Consider the following 20,250-nt stretch of genomic DNA (forward strand, 5'->3'; position numbering starts at 1 on the left):
GCCACAAGAGACATAGGAGCCACCCAGGGGAAGTTACAGATGAGGATGTGGATCCCAGAGAGGGTCCCAGTAGTCACCCTGGCGCTCTGCGCTGTTCCCTCTCATATCACCCAGATGTTATGTGTCCACTTCACCATCAGCTCCTCTACCAGTCTCACCTCCAGCCCCAGCTCCCCCTCCAGTGCCACCAGAGCTCACGCCTAGTTCAGCCTTCCAGGAGATGTCCACCACCCAGTATGATTATGAGTCAACACTGACATCTTCTCTGTCACCTAAGTCATTGAGACACCAGCATCAGTGTAAACAGACAGCTCGGGTCTAGGCCACTATAAGAAGGCCCCATCTGCCAGCCCAGTCCAAAGGAACACCCCTCTTATTGTGCTCAAGCTGTGCCCACTCTATTCTTTTATAACGGATCAATGTTGTAGCTCACTTAGCCATGCATATCACCTGTTGTGCCTTGGATCCTTGCTGTGCTTATGTACAGTGCAGATTTGAGCACTAACGCTCAAATTATAGCCTGCTCCATGAGGAAAGGTCTACCCATAAGGAAGGACCTATTTGCAGGTGAGTTCTTACTTGGAAATATACAGGTGGAGTGAGAATGGGGCAGGCAAAGTCAGCTGCCCAAAAAAGTTCAAAGGTGGGAGAGACCAGGGAGACAGAAGGGTTTGCCTGAGCTTCTCTTCACAGCAAGCCTCTTGGCAAGGAGGACACATATGGTGGTTGCTTTCTAGCCCCTTCCCTCTTTCTGTGGCTTGGGGCAACTGATTGGGAGCAGTCAGGATGGCAAGTCAAAGGGCTGCTCACTCCATTTAAACTGATTTATTTCCATAGTAGTTCCTGCAAGGAGGAGAAATTCCACTGTTTCCCAGTGCTTATTGCTAAGTCTTACTGACAAGTGGAATGCATTCGGAAAATTTTGAATACATTGAGAGAATTAAAAGACTCCCTGATAACTCCTTTCTGAAATGTTGTCAGGGTGTCTAATGCATCTTTGTGTTCTTCTGACTTGCAAACAAAATCACATTACTCCACAGGATTTGAAACACAGATAGATTCTGACACTAATTCATGCAAGAGGTAGTTTTCAAGGGCAGAAATGGTAAGATGTTTAAGAAATTGCCATTAGTTGAAAACAGGACACAATTTTCTATCATTGAGGCTGATGGAAGAGAAGGGGGAAGAGCACACAGCACAGTAGAGAATTTGCATAAACCCTCTCTAGTCAGGCATGGGCTGTGTTTCAGATGTGGAAGGAAACACCCAAAGCTGGGGGAAGAGATCTATCAAAAGGAATAGTGCATTCTTAGTGCAACAGTAGTAGCTTTTGTATACAGACAGTGATCTCTCTCTCTCTAAGAGCCAGTATGGTGTAGTGGTTAAGAGCAGTGGACTCGTAATCTGGTGAACCGGGTTCGCTTCCCCGCTCCTCCACATGCAGCTGCTGGGTGACCTTGGGCTAGTCACACTTCTCTGAAGTCTCTCAGCCCCACTCACCTCACAGAGTGTTTGTTGTGGGGGAGGAAGGGAAAGGAGAATGTTAGCCGTTTTGAGACTCCCTAAGGTAGTGATAAAGTAGGATATTAAATCCAAACTCTTCTTCTTAATTTGGTATAGCAGGGTATGTCAGGCAAAGGCACTGCTCCAGCCCCCACAACATTCCTCATGAAGGGGCATGACACCCATATATTTTTTGCACGGGGTCATAGACACCAGGGGGATGTGTGCGCCTGACACCAGCATGCCCAGCAGCGGAGCGTATGCTCCTGCCAAGCGCACCCCCAACAGAGCCTGCCACGCCCAGCCCGGCCAGGCACACTGCCCAGCTGAGGCAAGGAGTGGCAATGCTGCCACGACTTTCCTTTGCCTCCCAGGTCAGACTTGACCCAGGAGTGGAACTGAGGCTAGGTGTACATCAGCAGCCTAGTGCAGGAGAGGGGCGGCAACGCTGCTGCCACTGCCACTGCCTTTCCTCCACTCCACCCCTGGGTCAGACTTGACCCGAGAGCAGAGCTCCGGCTGCGTGCTGGAGCCATGCTCCAATGAGGGAGCCTGTGTGGGAGCAACTAGTCATGCCCCCTCTCAAAAATGCACCTTGGCTGTGGTGGGCATGCTGACGTCAGACATGTGCACTGTGGGCGTGCATCAGATGCACGCGTACACACACACTCTCCGGGCACCCGCTGTCCCAGGGCCAAGCTGGCAGGCCTGATGTCAGGTGTGGGCAAAATGCAGTCCAAGAAGCCAAATGATGCCCTTGAGGCCCATCTGTCTGATTTTTGGGATTCATTCCAGGCACATCTCCCCAGCTGCACACTCTCCTCTGCCTCAGCTCCTGACAGTCATGACTCCCTGGGAACTTTTTCCCCAACACAGCTTGATACCGCAAGTGAGTTGAGCTGTGAGAACCGGAAATGGAAAAATGGTGAATGAGGAAGTGGTACTGCATGGTAGGGCTCAGTTATTCTCACCCATGTGCCCTGTTTGATGTTAAAAATAATAATCCAATAACCCCCTGTTTAATGGAGAAGATAAATAACCCAAAACAGTTGCTGCTATCATGTCCCATTTGATCCTCAGTTGGCAAGAGCTTTCAAGGGTTGGAAATGCCATAGGCTGGATGCACATCAGTACAACAAACCAATGCAGAGATTTATGTCTTCAACGATAGCATTTCCATGAAAGCTTTCAAATGCCGCTGGCTAAGATGGTGTAAGCTGAACTCATGACATGGATGTCAATCCACGAAATTGATTGATAATCTGCTTTACCGAGTATACTGATTATCCTGAAAAGTGGACAAAGGCATCCAGATGAAGTTATGCAAATGACTGGGACAGCTGTCACTCTTAGGCCTCATTCAGACACAACACTGAAATATGGTTTAACATTGTGAGAACTAGCCGTGACAAGCCATGGACTCAGACACACTCCTCCCCTCCTCCTTCACACTCAAAGGAAGGGGGACTAAGATCCCCACTAGGTCTGAATTTAGGAAAATGTGATTAGTTAACAAACTAAGATATGAAACCACTGTTGTGTCCTGGTTTGTTTGAACTAACCTCAGCTTCTTGAGTTTGGATGAAACAGGAAAGTGCAGTTTATTAAAAACTAAATGCCTGTGCTTCCATTCTTTTCTTATGCATGGAGGAGGAGTGGTTTAGCATTAGTCATGGCTTCGCATTATGTCTGAGCCAGGCCTTACGGTATCTCCACAGGCCCGCAGTCTGGCCCAGATGCTCTTTTGCACTATAGAAACTAATTTGCTAATTTAAGCAATCAAATTTATTTACATCCTGCTCCCTCCACTCCTTAAACACTATTTATAGAAGCCAGTTGCACATATCTAAAAGTCTCGTTGCGGTAAAGTGGTTTGTCAAAATGCTCCCCTTAAATTGCAAATGGATTGTTAGATGTGAGCAAGGTTGATTTGGTTTTCTGGTTACAGCTCAGTTTGTTTAGGGATTAAAGGATCCCCCGCCCCTCACAAGTGATAATAGAAAATCTGTGCCCTTTGTTTGTGGTGAGAATATTTTCTACAAGTTAAGCATCAGAGAATCATTTGCATTATATGTTTTGTCTCTCAAAAGGAGCATTCTCTTTGCCAAAGAATATGTGGTAATTGTACGCAGGGAAGATCTTTTCTCCTGTTTTCACTCAGCAGTTGTGTGATGTTTCTGGCCATTGTGCGTATGCTATTGGTAACACTGCAGAGTTTCCATAGCATAAGTGATTATGTGACATACCATGTCAGCCTGCAGCTGTCCTTCATGCTCAAGCCATTTTGCTTGACACTGTTTAGACGGCTGCTTAACCTTTTCGGACATTGGGACTTTCTTTGGCTGTTTTAGCACATTCCATTTCCAGACTACACAGAGACACATTTCAGAGGTTGGGTAAAAGACAGTAACGTAAACATTTATTTTGGGTTTGGAAAGTATAGGTAAGGCAAGCCTATGTATGCATTTACATACATACATACATACATACATACATACATACATAATTACCTATGGAAGAGATGTATTTATGCACACATTTATTAAACAATTACACCCCAACTTTCAATGCAAGATTCTCAAGGCACTTTACAACAACTCTTTAAAATATAACTGATAAAATAGCACACCACAGCACATAATAACAGTTAAGAGCAGCAGTAAAATCCCAGGAGCCATTGGCAGAACAATTGTAAATGTGTGGGTGGTGGTTAAGGATGGCCTATCATTTCCAAAGCCATGATGACTGTCACTGGCTGGAGTGTGGAGCAGATTTTCCTTTTCTTATCATAATGTAGGTTTTTGTTTTTGTTTAGTTCTCTCATTGCTTTCAATAGGGAAGAGTTAAGCTCCAGGCTGGCACAATTGAAGGGCTTGATCATGGGGCCTTTTGGCGGGGTGGACAGAGCCTACTGACAGCAGAAATGCTGCTACCAGTAGTCCTCTGCCCACTAAGCTTTCTGCTGGTGTACCAGGGGCCACCGAGACAGAGGTGCCACCCACCAGATGTGATCCTCTCTGCCAGCAGAAGGGCACTTCCACCCCAAACTAATGCAGAGTAGGATTAGGATTGCTCTGTAAACCATTGGTAGTTCAGCAAAATAAAATGGTTTGGGTGCCTTGGTTTGGCATCAAACAAACACGTTAAAGGGAGAGAAGTTTCACAGCTGAGGTGCCACTCTTGAGAAGGCCCTAGTTTTGGTACCTCACAGCATAAGGTGAGGTGACCTGTGCAATAGGTCAAAAGGCCGTTTGTAGATAGCTTTATATATAGATATACAGGATAAAACAGGGGACGCGGGTGGCGCTGTGGGTAAAACCTCAGCGCCTAGGACTTGCCGATCGCATGGTCGGCAGTTCGAATCCCTGCGGTGGGGTGCGCTCCCGTCGTTCGGTCCCAGCGCCTGCCAACCTAGCAGTTCGAAAGCACCCCCCGGGTGCAAGTAGATAAATAGGGACCGCTTACCAGCGGGAAGGTAAACGGCGTTCCGTGTGCTGCGCTGGCTCGCCAGATGCAGCTTGTCATGCTGGCCACGTGACCCGGAAGTGTCTGCGGACAGCGCTGGCTCCCGGCCTCTAGAGTGAGATGAGCGCAGAACCCTAGAGTCTGGCAAGACTGGCCCGCACGGGCAGGGGTACCTTTACCTTTACCTTACAGGATAAAACTAGATTATACACACTGCACTACATACTTTGAATAGAGAAGGGAAATGGTGTATCTCATAAGACAGGGAGGAAAGGGGGAAAGTGAAGGGCGGAGCTTGAGAAAGGAGTAGCAGTAATAGAAAAGGTGATGGGTTTGGCTGAGTGCATATAGAACAGGAGTAGGGAGCCTCAGGTCCACTGGTATGTGGCCCCCTGGAAGGCGGCCCTCTGCCTGAAAAAGGTTTCCCATCCCCTGATATAGAATAAAACAGGTGCTCCCAATGAAGAAGAAGAAGAAGAGTTTGGACTTGATATCCCACCTTTCACTCCCCTTCAGGAGTCTCAAAGCGGCTAACATTCTCCTTCCCTTCCTCCCCCACAACAAACACTCTGTGAGGTGAGTGGGGCTGAGAGACTTCAGAGAAGTGTGACTGGCCCAAGGTCACCCAGCAGTTGCATGTGGAGGAGCGGAGACACGAACCCGGTTCCCCAGATTACGAGACTACCGCTCTTAACCACTACATCACACTGGCTCTCTGGTGCTGGAAAGGCTTAGGTATTGAGTTTTGAAGTTTTGAGTTTTGAAGAACAGGGAAATAAATTGGCATATAAGATAATGAGCAGGCTGTTCTAGACATGGGGAGTGTCAGAAAAGAGCACCAAGAGGAATGGTAAGTACACATATGGGGGGAGGGGAGGGGAGAATGCATGGGAAGAAGTAAAATGTACTATCTGGAAGACCTGGGCATTCACATATAATAAAGGAGAGATTTCTCATTCCTTTGGGGTTCTTACTTTTCTTAGAGACAAAAATTGTCCTTAGATTTGGGGTCTGGCTGACATTCAGCACCCCTTCATGTTATCATGATCCCAACACTATGGATGAGGGAGAAGAGTGGTTGGAAGCTGCGGGAATAGGTTCATCAGCAAAGATGGAAGCAGCAGACGTGTAGAAAGGGAACCACCCTAGATGGGTAGTTTGAGTTCCACCAAGTGTGGAAGTCATTTGAGTAGAGGGGACTGCCTCCCCAAAGATAACAGGATTGCAGCATCAGATTCCAGAGCAGACTAAGGAAGGAGCTATTGCGTTCAGAGGAGGTACATGGTGACGGTGTGGGGAGAGACACACAGCTCTGGGACATTTTTTTCAGGACAGGAGCAATGATGTCATTTGATGGACAGCCAGCGTAAGTGACAGACCCACTTTGCTCTAAAATGTGAATAAGGTTACACACACACACACACACACACACTGTATATGGCGTCCAAGTTTGTTTGTGACAAATCAGCATAGAGGAAGTCAGAGAATGGTGAAAATAATCAAATGAGGCAAACAACAAATATTTGTTTTGGTGAGGTTCTTTCTTCATGCTAGTAGTTTAATTGGTGACATTCCTTTGCAAAGTTTACAATTCCAATTAAAAGCTAAAGGTTCCAGTTCGGTTGGCTGAAGATGTTTTGTTAAAGCTTATTATTGTCTTCTAAGTTGAACCCATGCAGTCAAAAATAAGCATCACTGAATTCAGTTATGTTTATTCCTACAGAATGATGCAAAAGACTGCCACAAACAATAGGAAAAAGTGTTGTTCGGCCATTGGGCTAGTTAGAAACAGTCTTGTGGCTATATGGGGCCTGCCATGAATTGAGCTCCTTTACTTCAAAAGTCACCACTACATCATTGTAAGAGACACTGAATGTGAACAAGGTGGTGGTGTGGTGGAGACAGACTGGGCTAAGTGAAGGCCAGGATCCATGTATTATGTCTACCTGTTGGCAGGAACTGGAACTCACTATGAAGTAGGAACTTTTCCTCTCTTCTAGTGAGCTGTTTGTCACTAGTCAGGTTTATGATTTTGCTGCGTTTCCTGCATAATTCTCTTCTCTGAGATTATTATATGAAAGTCTACTTATAAAGAAAGCCATTTATCACATTCCCAGTTCTGAAGGAATGGCACAAACAGAATGCCTAAGACACTTCCTGGAATTCTGGAAAGGAGGTTGCATTTTGCTCAAAACAGCCTTGCATTGTGAGTGGAGTGTAAGTGCCTCTCTGATACTACAGTGGTACCTCGGGTTACATACGCTTCAGGTTACATACACTTCAGGTTACAGACTCCGCTAACCCAGAAATAGTACCTCGGGTTAAGAACTTTGCTTCAGGATGAGAACAGAAATCGTGCTCTGGCGGTGTGGCGGCAGCGGGAGGCCCCTTTAGCTAAAGTGGTGCTTCAGGTTAAGAACAGTTTCAGGTTAAGAATGGACCTCCGGAATGAATTAAGTACTTAACCCGAGGTACCTCTGTACTTTAGGCCACAATCCACTCAGAATGGCCTCCTGCACAAGTCCCTTTGACACAAGTGGAAAGAGTGGTATCCTCAGCAAAATAACTTCTAATTGACAGAAGGGTGGGAGAAAGTTCAGCCACAACTGAATTCTATACTGTCAGGCTTGGGTTACATTCTTGCATCTGAGGACACGTTCCAAAAACTGTGTTTTTACCCTTGTGTAGAATGAGATGGGGGGGTGGAAAGAGGAGGATGCATCAGACAAGAGTCATATCGTATGGGACTACAATGAACCAGCCAGATAACTTTAATTCAGTCCCCAAAGGCAATGGCTGGAATTGTTACTAAATTCTGCTTCAGGTGCTATTTGAGAAAGGTATTTATTTATTGCATTTTACTACCTTGCTCTTCATTCAGAGTTGTTCTTAGTGGTTTACATGGTCCCCATTTATTATCACAACAATTCTGTGAGGTAGGCTTAGGCTTTGAAATAATTACCCAAGAAGCTTTGTAGCTGATATTGAGCTGCCACTTTTCTGTTTTGGTGGCTGTAGCCACTAGACAGTAGCAGATGCTAAAATCCACAGACATTAGTACCTAGAGGCATCTGTGCAGGGAAAACCTGCATATTTTCTTTCCCCATTGTTTGCCTCATGTCAAATTTTAGATTGTAAGCTCCTTGGGGATTGTATCCCTTGAAACGTCATGTGCTATATAAATAATAATGTCAATTTTCTTACTGATTCTCTTTGCCATTATTGTTCCCAACCAGATCCCCAATATTATCGAGTCTATGCCTGGCCCCTCTTCCATCTCTTGCTTTTCCATGTACTGTAGTTTATATTATTTCTAGAGAGGAGCAGAATGCTTACATTCCGTATAATATTTTGCGCAGCAATTGGCAAGAGGTTTAGGTTGGAATAATATAATTCTTGTAGCTTTGCCCAATTTTCTTTTCCTCTCTTAGGAGCACCTTCCTGACAGGTTTCACAGCACTCTCACATGGCCTGGTAACTGGCAGAAGGGCACTTTTCTTCATGAAAAGGAACGAACAACACCTAGGGAGTTTACCACCTTATGCCTTCCGATAGAACAGAAAAATTACCTTTGGCATAATAGGAGCTGAATCTAAGGTCTTTGACAGCCTTCAGCAACAGCATCAAACAATTTAGGACAGGAAGTGAAAGATGTACTCAGCTGAAACTGTTGGGGGATGTAGGCAGACAGACTGTAATTATCGAAGAGAGATACTAATTTGTAATAATAACTAAGAGACACATTGCAGATTACAGAAATTTGCAAATTAGCAAGTTAAGTAGTAACAGAAAACCATGCACAGTGTAGTACAAAATGCACTTTGTTCCTTTATTTTGACAAGAATCATTCAGATTAATTGTCATTAAAATAAACAAGTGTGACCCCTTAGCTGAGCTACCAAGTGGTCCATATGGCAGAGACGGGTGGCCCACTGTACCCGTGCTGTCCTTCCCCATCTTGTCTCTTCCTTCAGTGTTTGTCATCCAAATCTAGACTCCAGGCACCTCTCTCCCTCTCCCTCTCTTCCCCTAGCCAACTTAACTTCACATGTGTTTTGACTATTTTGAGTACTGTGCAAAGAAGAGAAACGCATAGCTGGGTTGTTGTTTTTGCTTCTTAACAAACTAGCACACAAACTGTAGCATGTATGTGGACTTTGATTTTGAGAAACAAATCACAGGATTTCTTCTCATCATCTGCTCCCCTCCTCAGCCCCTGGAGAGTTTATTTGGTGTGTCAGTCAACACTCCTGAAGAAGGAATTGCCCCAAACTGGGTAGGCACCTTGAGCAAGCAGAAAGCAGCTCACATAAAGCGATTCTGCCCAATTTAGGATGGTCCATCTCCTGCTGGGCTCTGTACCTCAGATTGTGCTGCTTAGGAGGGCTTTCCAGTTTTTCAGAGTGGCTCTGCAGGGGCCTGCAAAGGGAGTAAAGGATGTGAAAGTCTTCTGCAAGTTTCCTTCCCATCAAGCCACTTTCAGAAGTTATTCCTCCATGCATTCCGTAGAGGAATAACTTTGGAAAGGATCTTCACCCTTCTCAGAATTCAAGCCTTTGTGTTGTGTTCAACTAACGTTTGTTCAAGGTAGACCCATTAATTTCAGTGGGCCTACTCTAGAGCATTTATTTTAGTAACTTCATTATCTGTTCTTTACCCATTTTCTCATGAAAGTTAATAGTTGCAGACTTCCACCCCAGTGCTCTCCCCCCACGTGCTCATTTCACCCCTATTGGACATCTTCAAGGGGCTACTGTGGGCTTAGGTATAGGGGGGAAAGTTGGTTTAATTAGAAATAAGAAATATAGGTACAGTGGTAACTCAGGTTAAGTACTTAATTCATTCCGGAGGTCCGTACTTAACCTGAAACTCTTCTTAACCTGAAGCACCACTTTAGCTAATGGGGCCTCCCGCTGCCGCCGTGCTGCTGGAGCCCGATTTCTGTTCTTATCCTGAAGCAAAGTTCTTAACCTGAAGCACTATTTCTGGGTTAGCGGAGTCTGTAACCTGAAGCGTATGTAGCCCGAGGTACCACTGTAATTAAATTGCCCATGGATGTCCCTGCTTTTTGAGGTGAGAATGGTTTGTTTGGAACACATTTTAACATCTGTTGGGAATTGGTGAGGGGTAAGCAATTTAAAGGGTGCAAAGAGGTGGACTGAGCTGCTGGTCCCACCACCTCTTTGGAGAATCATGTGGAGTGTGATGCTAAGCATATTTACTGAGAACTACCCGGTAATTCATAATCAATTCAGTGGGGACTTTTTCTCTGATGAATATGCTGAGCAATGCATCTTAAGAAAAACAATGTTTCTTTTCAACGTCTATCGTAATGACTTTTGGAATACTATATTTTGTATTTAGTAGAAAATACACAGAAGTGATTTGTTGTCTGTGATAATATAATTGTTAAGATTGCATAGAAGGGACAAATAAGTCACCAGCATCTGCAGTTCATGAGTTACCACACTCTGTCTTTCTGAAACTGAAGCTACAGATGTTTAGGGTTTGAAAAGTGAAGGTTGGAGTGGTCTGACCAGTGATGAATTGATTGCTCTGAATATTCTCATTGACTGCTATAATCCTAGCCAGTTGGTGTAGCATTAGTTACATTGCAGTGTTCCTTTCCTGCCATTAGAGTAGCAGCCAAAATAAATAAAATGTAATAGTCATAAAAGAAAGAATCCAGGGTGTGAAAGGAAAAGAGAATAAATGGTTTTGGCTGGTATTTGACTCTTGATTACTAACAAAAGATACAATGTAGGAAACTAATGGCAGTTTTATGCAAACTAGGTGCTTTGTTAAACCTCTTGCAGGTCCTTTCAGTGCTTTGCCAGAAAATAGCTGTGGTTAGCAACGTCTAGCAACCTGGAGCCTCTATAAAACAGTCATTGTTAGATTTTGTTGGCTGTATTTGGATGTAGCGGGAATGTGGAGAGAAGTAGACTAGTCACATCCTGTCTCAGTGGATACATGGTGGCAACCTGTCCTTTCGCTTATGTTGAAAGCAATATGTACACCGATGGTGCATCATCATCATCATCATCCAGCCATTGGGTTGTTCCATATCAAGTGATACAACTTTTTTACCTCATGTCATTCAGTTTTCTTAATATTTTGTACACTTGCTGAGTGATCAAAGCTAAGTTTAAATCTATCATGCAATAGCAAGCTATCACTCAGCTTTGGAACATGTATTTAGTTTTGATGTATCTCAATTTTGAACTGAGCTTTTAATGTTTTTGTGTAGTCTGGCAAGGCCAAAATGGTCAACTTTTTGAAATTTCAAACCCTCATCATTCACAAACGAGATGAGATAAACAATTAAAATTTTAGATTTAAACTTGGTTTTGATCATTCAACAAGTGTACAAATTAAGAAAATTGGATGACACGAGGTAAAAAAAGTTGGATCACTTGATATGTAATGCCCCCATTGTTTAGTACAAACAGCTATAGCCGAGAGATAGATTTGGTGTGTGACCAACCCACCCCCTTTAAAAGAATATGATCTACACCAGAATGCAAGCAGTCATCATAACTCTTTATTCTATATGGCTTTCCCCCTTAACCTTCTGCTCAGCTTTGAAAACTGTTTATCCCTGGATAAGGAGGTGCCTGAACAGTCTCTCATCATGAAAGTGGTTCTGGGCTAATCAAGCAAAAAGGGCATCTAGATCACTTTTTATGACCTGCATATTGAGGGCACATGTGGCCAAAATAGTATTCAGGTGAAGGAAGGCTAATGGATGGGTCTGTTTTCAGAAACCTGGAAGAAATGCGTTTACCCAATAGCCAAGATTGTTATCTCACTGTATAAATACTGAGACTACACGCTGCTAAATCTAGCCCATTTCCCCCTTGTTAGAGCAATCTGGGACATGTTTTCTGACACCCACAAGTTCCATCTGAGCTGCTTTCTGCCGTCTGTTTCAATTATCTCATGGCAAGGCTACACAGAAGAGAGGGAGAGCAGGTCATAGACAAAATCTATTTATTTTTATTTTATTTAGGATATTTGATAGATCACTCTGCAGTCCCAAAAGGGACTCTGAGAGTGGTTCACAAGGGAGCCTTAAAGTGCAGGAAAGTAAAACAACAAATAAGGATTTAAAGTAATACAAGCAGCAGCATTTACAAAATGAGAAGAGAGATTAAGAATAATCACAGAGATGAAAAAAGCCCCAGCTAATTAAAATGTCTTCACCTGGTACTGAAAAGGCATCAGGCACAGCTCCAGACAAGTGCCACAACTAGAGAGACCGTCTTCCCAATCATCATAAGGTTGTTCCAATTGAAAAGGCCTAGAGAGAATAACAGAGAAAGATACAACCCCAAACATTCTTGTGGAGGAACAACGCCACTGGAATTCTTCCCTTCCCACACTTTTTAGCAAGATGTAGCTGGTTCTTAAATATCCTGCTATGAAAAATTTAAGAATGCAAGAATGCATTAAAATAAGGTATGTGAGAAGCTGGTAAACCACTTTAGAGCCCCCCCCCCCCCACCATCAATGCCTTGTTTTAAACAACATTGTTGCAATGATTCTTTGGTCCAGTAAGTTATGTGGATATGGATACAGTGGCTTAGCCTTACTCTAGTAAAAGAGGAGGAAAGAGCATTTTTGCAAATTTCCCTTTCTACCTGATATTGTCCCCCATGCTCCCTTTCACCCTATTTTGTAGGGGCCCCCTCCAGTGGGAGCTGCAAGGGGGCGGATGAACCAGCAAAAAATAAAGTTTTCATCTCCTTCTATCTACTAAATGAAACACCCTTCTGTGAGCTCAGGGGCACCAAGTGGATCCACCCATCGTTGGGGGTTCTTTTTTGTACACATCTCAGGACAGGTATTTTGTGTCCTTTTGCTATCTGAAGGAACTGGGAGAGCAAGAGACCTGTGTGTGTTTTGAATTAGAGGTTAAAGGACTTCAATAAAGATTAGATGGACCGCTATCTCCCAAGGAAATTGCATCAAAGTGGTTGCTCCAGCTTGCTCCTGTTAATTTCCTCCCCTTGGCTGTGAGGAGATGTCTCATATCCTGATGCAGCAGACAGGGGATAAGAGGCACTTTCCATTATCTCAATCACTGCGCTGTTTATGAGACACTTAATATGTTTCTTTACGAAGTAATGTGACTGTGGGGTGATGGATTCCATGTGGGTGAAGGAATGGGGGGTGCTAGAAAAAGCAGTTCTGATGGCTTTTACAATCACAAGGGGAGGGCTGTAGAAAACAAATTGCATTTTTGTGTGTGTGTTCCGCTCCTACTTTTTCCGTTAGATAGCATCCTTTTGTGTTCTTACTGTGTGTTAAGTACAACATCTTGAAACATGGCATTCTTTTGATTTTAAACAATGAAATGCAAACATTTTATTTGCATTGATTTCATATTTTTCTTATGTATTTAGAATTATTTTTGTTCGCATCTTTTAAAGTTATATATTTGTACTGTGGGACGATTGTATTTCTATAACTTAATCTTGTTTATAAATTCCCGTTGCCCAAATGTATCTTAAAAATAACCACCCCTTTATTTTCATCTCTTTTTATAGTAGCTGGTGGTGGTGGTGGTGGGAATGAAGTGCTTAAGAGTTTATTTGGGGTGGCCAAAAATTCACAGGATTCAGTGCCCCTCTTACCCTGAATTTCCCCCCCACACACACACACACAAAGGAGGCCTCAACTATGCTAGCTGTGGATCTAGCAGGGCATGGAAAGCAGAAGTAGCTCCACCATGGAATATTGCCCAATACCACAACTATAGGATTACTCTGACCTTATAACTTTAGAAATTTTAATCGTCAAAATCTTCAGGCTGTCAAATAATAGCCCATCACATATAAACTATGGTTCTTATTTCATGGAATATAATCCCTCCTCCATTGCTAACAGTCCTCATTCCCTTTGCATCTATGCATGGTCCATAGTTGCTGTGGTTCATCCTCAGAATTCTCCATCTTCACACGTGCTGACCAAAGAGGAAAACTGTTTGTGGCTATACTTTTTCAATGGACAGCTGGGGTTCTTGTGCAGATCCCACCAAGGTCCCTATCCCTATGCTTCCTTTTTAGGCCCGGTAAATCCATACAACAAAACACCCGCTTTTCTAAGGAGGGATTGATTTGTGCAGGGCTAGCAATGAATTCCCCAGGGAATTCAGTGTTAGTGTCACCATTCCAAGGTTCTGCTCCTTTAATGTCAGCCTGCCATAATTTCCTGGCTCTCTGTATATGCTCTTTCTCCACTCTTGGGCTGTTCAGGACAAAAGTAAAATGAAGAAAAAGAAGCAAGCTGGCAAAACACAACGACTTAAAACATAACTATGCACTGGGAAACCTCTGGTTCAGGTCTCTGGTATGGACATACAGGGTGGTCTTAGGCAAGCAATTGTATCAGTGACTCATCTCCCTGCTCCCTCTCCCAGACACATTATAGGGCGAGGATAATGCCTATTTTACAGTTGAATAAAGGACTCTCAGGTTCTCAAATTTTGCACGGTGCACCATATTGTGTTGGGGCAGAGAGAGGTGAATCCTTGGCCTCTAGGACAAATCCTCCAAACCTAGCTATCAGCACCCAGCCTAAGGGTAGTCAATGTTGTGCCGCCCTCGAGTGTTGTTGGACTCCAATGCCCATCAGCCCTATTCAGCATGGTCACTGGCTAAGGATGATGGAATTGTAGTCAATCAACATCAGGAGGCCACCTTGTTGGCTTCCCTGACCCAGAATATTGATTGCCTCCTGTAAGCTTCCTGCCTCACACTTCCTGCCTATAGACCGTACCCTCCAGTAGCAGCCGAAGAGTGGGAATAAGGGAGAACTCAGCTGGCAACTTGGAGATGAAGTGGCTTAGTTTGGGTCTGTGCTTTGCTTGCAATACATGAAACAAACAAAGCCCCTGGGAAAAATGGGGTTTTAAATAGGAAAACAGCCAGTGGGAAGCGGGTGAGATGCCTCCCCTTCCCTCCAGCCATTCCTTTGCTCAAAATTCTCCAAAGTCTGCTTTTCATGTTTGTTGTTGTTAACATTTTATCAATGAGCTTTTTGTTTCATTAAAATAGACCATTCCATGGGGACCCCTTCTCTCCTTCATTGCTGCTTACCCACAATTTTAGTTGTCATTAAGTCCAATCTTAAATAGTAAACAGAAAACAATATAACACATACATAGTGCACGTGTCTTGCATCTTATTTTACCATGACTTTAATCAATATAATGATAAAATCAGATGCAGGAAACACGATACCTTCGTTAACTGACCTACCCTTCTCCCCAACGTTCAGGCAGTATTAGATACTACAAAGGGGAAATGAAAGGACAAAAAAGATTTTTAAAAAAGAATGGATGGATGAATCTATTAAATTGTGGATTACTAAATAATCTATATCATGACCACCTTACCCCTGCATATATTCACATGAGAAATATTACTCTAATGACCTGGAGGGCACCATATGTTACTCCAGAAACTAATCCCATATGTCTTTGAATTTAACCATGATTTCCAGTCTTGCAAGGCCTAATCACTTTGAGGATCTATGCTGTAGCCTCTCTGCTGCCCATTTCTTGTGGTGAGACATAGATTGCTTTTCACTTTTTTCACAGAAAAGCCTAGACTATGCTACATACAGTTTCTAGTTTGTTTTCCTGTCACCCCTACCTTCCCAGCCCAAGAGTCCTTGCCTACTTAGAGCAACTCCTTCACCTTCCTCTGAACCAGATCTTCCATTAGTATAGGCAAATATTATTCTCCCCAGCTGATAATGTTCACATGTGTGAGTGTCTATGATGAGTCTGAGACATAATGACTTGCGCACGACCACCCAGTGTTATCATGCATTGCTAACCCCTGCCCTGGAATGGGGGCTGCCCCTACTCAGTCTTCTTCCTCTCCCCCTCCCCTTATGCTTGGGTCCATGGGTAAAACTAGAGCTGGGCAATTAAATTGAGGTGAGGGGAAGAGGGGGAGCACTTCCAGTGATGAATCATTCCCACCCATTCTATAGATCCTTCTGCATAGTATTGGACTACATGCACACAGTTGCACATATGGGATTCCATGTGCCCACCCATGAAGTGGAAGATGGGTAGCATTTGGGTTTGCAAAGTAAGTTGAGATGGGATAGATAGGGGCAGAGGTGGGAGGAAAAAAAGATATGAAGAATACTTAATTGTTGAGATACTGTTCTCTGAAGTCCTCTAAGCAACTGTCAGGAGCAAACCAGCAGTAAATCACACTATGGAGATGACTCTTTATTAAAACATGTTATGCACAGGAGTGTCAGGTGTAATGAACACATCAATTCATCTCCAATAGGTCTTGCCCCCATGAAGCAGCTGCTAAGACTGAAGGTCCCTGGCTTCCCACAACTGCCCAAAGTCCCCTCCTCACCAGGTGTTTCCCCAAGCAGAGGCTGATTCTGTGCATCACCAATTGCTCCTTCACTCTTTCATGCCTCTTCTGGTTCTGGGAGACAAGCAGGGAGGGGAGCTTGACACAGCAAGAGGGGAAGATACCTGTGACTCTTCACCAGCCTGACTCATCTCTGCTTCTTGGCCCCTTCTGACTCTTGATTCTGGACTTCTGTCTGCCACAGACTCTCCCAGCTCACTAAGCCCTGTTAACTCTTCACCTCCCAACATCTCCTCTTCCCAGACTTCTCCCTCTTCTCCATGTGATCACTCATCGTTGTTCCACCTCCACACACCAGGCTCTGAGCTTTCATCCCTTGGTTCCTCCCACTAATCATCTGTGTCCAACCAGTCCACGAGAGCAACCAGTTGCATATTTCTGACTGACCATGCTTTCAGTGTGCTGCTGCTGCTGGATTTGCAACCATTTCTATGATTTGTTGTTCATCCAATAACCGAGAGGTCAAAAGTGTGTTAAGAAACAGCTGAAGCCACCAGGCATAATTTCTTCCTCTGTGACCTAAGGGCTGTCTTAATTAGTATGACTTTCTGTTGCCACTCTTGAACCATTGGTCGTCTTGGAGTTCCGCTGGCAAGGATTTGAAGAACAACCTATTGATAATAACTGGTTTTCCTTTTCCTCTTTCTCAGTTGCATTCTGTTAAAAGCACCAAGTTCATTGTTAAAGCAAACAGAAACTCCCCCTTCAGTTTGCATAATGCTTCAGTGCATTTCTTTCTCTGTTCTTCTTACTAGCTCAGCGTGATCCCCCTTATTTTCTCTCCTACTGAGCTACACATGTAGTTAAAAATATAACCCTGACATCTATCCTGGAGCACCCTTCATCCATTTTTCATTCACATAGTAACTGATTCATGGAAGACTAGAACTAACTCACCTTTGGGCTGTACATCTTCTGTTATATGTTGGAGCAACGAGCAGGCTGTCAGTCCACTAATGTTTTGCATAGAGGATCACAAGTCACGGAGAGCCAGTTGATTAATGAATCATCACACCAGCAAGGATAAAAACATTATTATTGCTCTAGTTGGAGAGGGCTTCCTATTTATGAATTAATTGCTAGCTTCTGGTTGAATAAGCTCTGAGGTGATGGCCTAGAAACACATTAGCACTGGGTATAGTTTGAGGGAGATAATCAAAAGACCCTTCAGATTGTTGTTGTTGTGAGTGTGCAGGCATTGTAAATGAAGTATGAACAAGTATTAAAAAGCAATCTCAAGTGAGTTCTTTGAAAAGCTGTAGGCTGAATTTGAGCAGCATTCCTCCAGACAGTCTCTTGCTTCCTTTCTCTCCCCTCCCCACCACCCCATTCCTGAATCTGTACCTACCTGTCATGACAAGGGGATGGGAAATCTCGTAATCTTAGTTGCTGTCACACGGCTTGGATATTTTGCCTGAAAAGGCATATTACCATTCAGTGATTATGCAAATCAGACACCCACAGCCAATCGGAGTGGAGAGAATTGTGTAAGTGAGAGTAAGCGGTATGATTTTCTGTCCTTAATGGTGCATCATCCATCATTATGATTAGATGAGACAATTCCATGTCAAGCTAATGCTTCTTAACTTTGTTTTTGCTTTATAAATTTATTTCAGCTTCTAAACTTCCCACCCTTATCCTTCTGCATCAACAACTAGCTATTATGCAAAGATTTCACACTGGACTCATGTCAACAGCCCATTTTAGCTCACCCGTCTCATTAAGACAAATATCCTGGCGGCCTCTGCTCACTCTGTATCATTGTACATTAGCATCTTAGTGTTAGAAACTAACTTTTCTGAACATTAAATCCCAGTGGCTTTGTTAAATTTTTGCCTGCAAAAATCTTCTGTGCCAAAGCTGCCAATTAGACTGAAAAGAGCAATGGTGTTTATAGTGTGGTCAAGGACTCGTCTGAGAATATCAGTTGATATGCCAGGCTACTGGAATTGTGATGGTTAATAATACTTTGCAAAACTGACCAAATGTCATAGGATGAAACTCTGATGCAATGTGCTATTTAAATATATATTTCCATGTATTAAATATCCTCTTGTTCTGATGGCTTAGGGCTGGTAGCAATAATCTTGCATAGGTATGGCAGCCTGAATTCAATACATTTAATAGTGTGATCCTATGCATGTCTACTCAGAAATAAGCCCTGTGGCTTATTCCCTGTGGCTTATTCCCAGGTAAATGTGCATAGTTTTGCAGCCTAAAATTTAAAGAAAGATGTAACAAAGAGACATAGATTGCTTTTTTTTTTCATTTTTGTATCCGCGCCCCGATTTGTCGGAGGGCATCGTGAATGATGGCTCATGTAAGACATCAGAACAGGAATAATGAATCATATTTAGATTTTTTCCCCCTTGAAGAACAATTCTGCAAACCCTTATTAATTGGGTCTCTTTTAAAACAAGGTATGTAGTTTGCAGAATACTTCAGTAATAAAAATAAATGGGAGTTGTGCTGGAGCAATACTTAAAGAATTACACTTTGTACCAATAAGCTGATCAGATAACTCGTTTCAATATTATAAGTTTGGAAGAGTACTAAGAAGGCCATCCCTGCCCAAATTATTTTCAATGGCACATTACAGTAGTACTTAGGTAGTTGAACGGCTTGGCTCCTGAACAAATCGGCTCCCGAACACTGCAAACCCAGAAGTGAGTGTTCCAGTTTGCGAACCTTTTTTGGAAGCTAAATGTCCAACACGGCTTCTGTGGCTTCCACTTGAGTGCAGGAACTTCCTGCAGCCAATTGGAATCAGCGCCTTGGTTTCTGAATGGTTTCAGGAGTCGAACGGACTCCCGGAATGGATTAAGTTTGAGCCATGGTACCACTGTATTACAGAAAGAGGCCTTTTAACATTAAAGAGAATCAGAGTCACTCCACAGTAGACAGCATACTTATATGTGGCTTTTTATCCATCTCTCTTCTGTGTGGGGGAGCTGCCTGCAGCGCCCTAAATCCCAAGCAGGCAGGAGTAGTTTGCCATCTTGTTCTGCCATGAGCCAATTCAGACCACTGGTGAATTGCAGCAGGGCTGTACAGTGGTACCTCAGGTTAAGTACTTAATTCGTTCCGGAGGTCCGTATTTAACCTGAAACTGTTCTTAACCTGAGGTACCACTTTAGCTAATGGGGTCTCTTGCTGCTGCCGCGCCACCGGGGCCCGATTTCTGTTCTCATCCTGAAGCAAAGTTCTTAACCTGAAGCACTGTTCCTGGGTTAGCTGAGCCTGTAACCTGAAGCGTATGTAACCTGAAGCGTATGTAACCTGAAGTACCACTGTACTCACTTGCACAGCCATCTTACATTGCCACAAACTCTGCAAAAAATAATCATTCATCCTTAGATGTTCTCTGGCTTTCTAGACCTTGGCTTTTGTTTAATAGATATATATTTACACCCCACCCAATAGCAAAAGTTCGCAGGACATTTGTCAGTCAAACCAGGACCCTTCTGTACAAGGATGTTAAATTCTTTGTTTCTATTGATGATGTTCATGTCATATTTTGGAAACTGTCTTGGGAACTGCAACAAAATTAGATTAATTCAGTTCCTGTCTGATACATGTATTTTGATGAGAATTTGACACCTTCTTGATTCTTTCTCTGCCCTTGTTTATTCCAGCTTGCACAGCAGGGATGTTCAAAGCAAACCAGGGTGCCGGGACCTGCACACAGTGCCCCTCCAACAGCCGCTCCACGTCAGAGGCTGCCCACATCTGCACTTGTCGCAATGGTTACTACCGTGCTGACTTTGATCCATCAGAGGTTCCTTGTACCAGTAAGTAACAACATTTTCTACTGAAAACGCATAGGCCTCAAAACTCACATGGATAATGTGTTCTATGAAGGTAGCTG

At 43.6% G+C, this 20,250-nt stretch overlaps 1 protein-coding gene across 12 annotated transcripts in view; it reads left to right on the top strand.

Annotated features, from left to right (window-relative positions):
- The window catches only part of EPHB1 (EPH receptor B1), a 344,720-nt gene that overhangs the window by 233,854 nt on the left and 90,616 nt on the right, over nucleotides 1–20,250 (top strand). For all 12 annotated transcript variants that reach the window (XR_014548751.1, XR_014548752.1, XR_014548753.1 and 9 more), the window contains one exon: nucleotides 20,018–20,173. Coding sequence is in view for 5 of the 12 variants with exons in the window: in XM_083616247.1 (XP_083472373.1) it covers nucleotides 20,018–20,173 (156 nt within the window). In the remaining 7 variants the exon portion in view is untranslated. The remainder of the gene's footprint in view (nucleotides 1–20,017; nucleotides 20,174–20,250) is intronic.

This window comes from Podarcis filfolensis (genome assembly GCF_964270895.1).
Source record: "Podarcis filfolensis genome assembly, chromosome: 5".
Taxonomy (NCBI): domain Eukaryota; kingdom Metazoa; phylum Chordata; class Lepidosauria; order Squamata; family Lacertidae; genus Podarcis; species Podarcis filfolensis.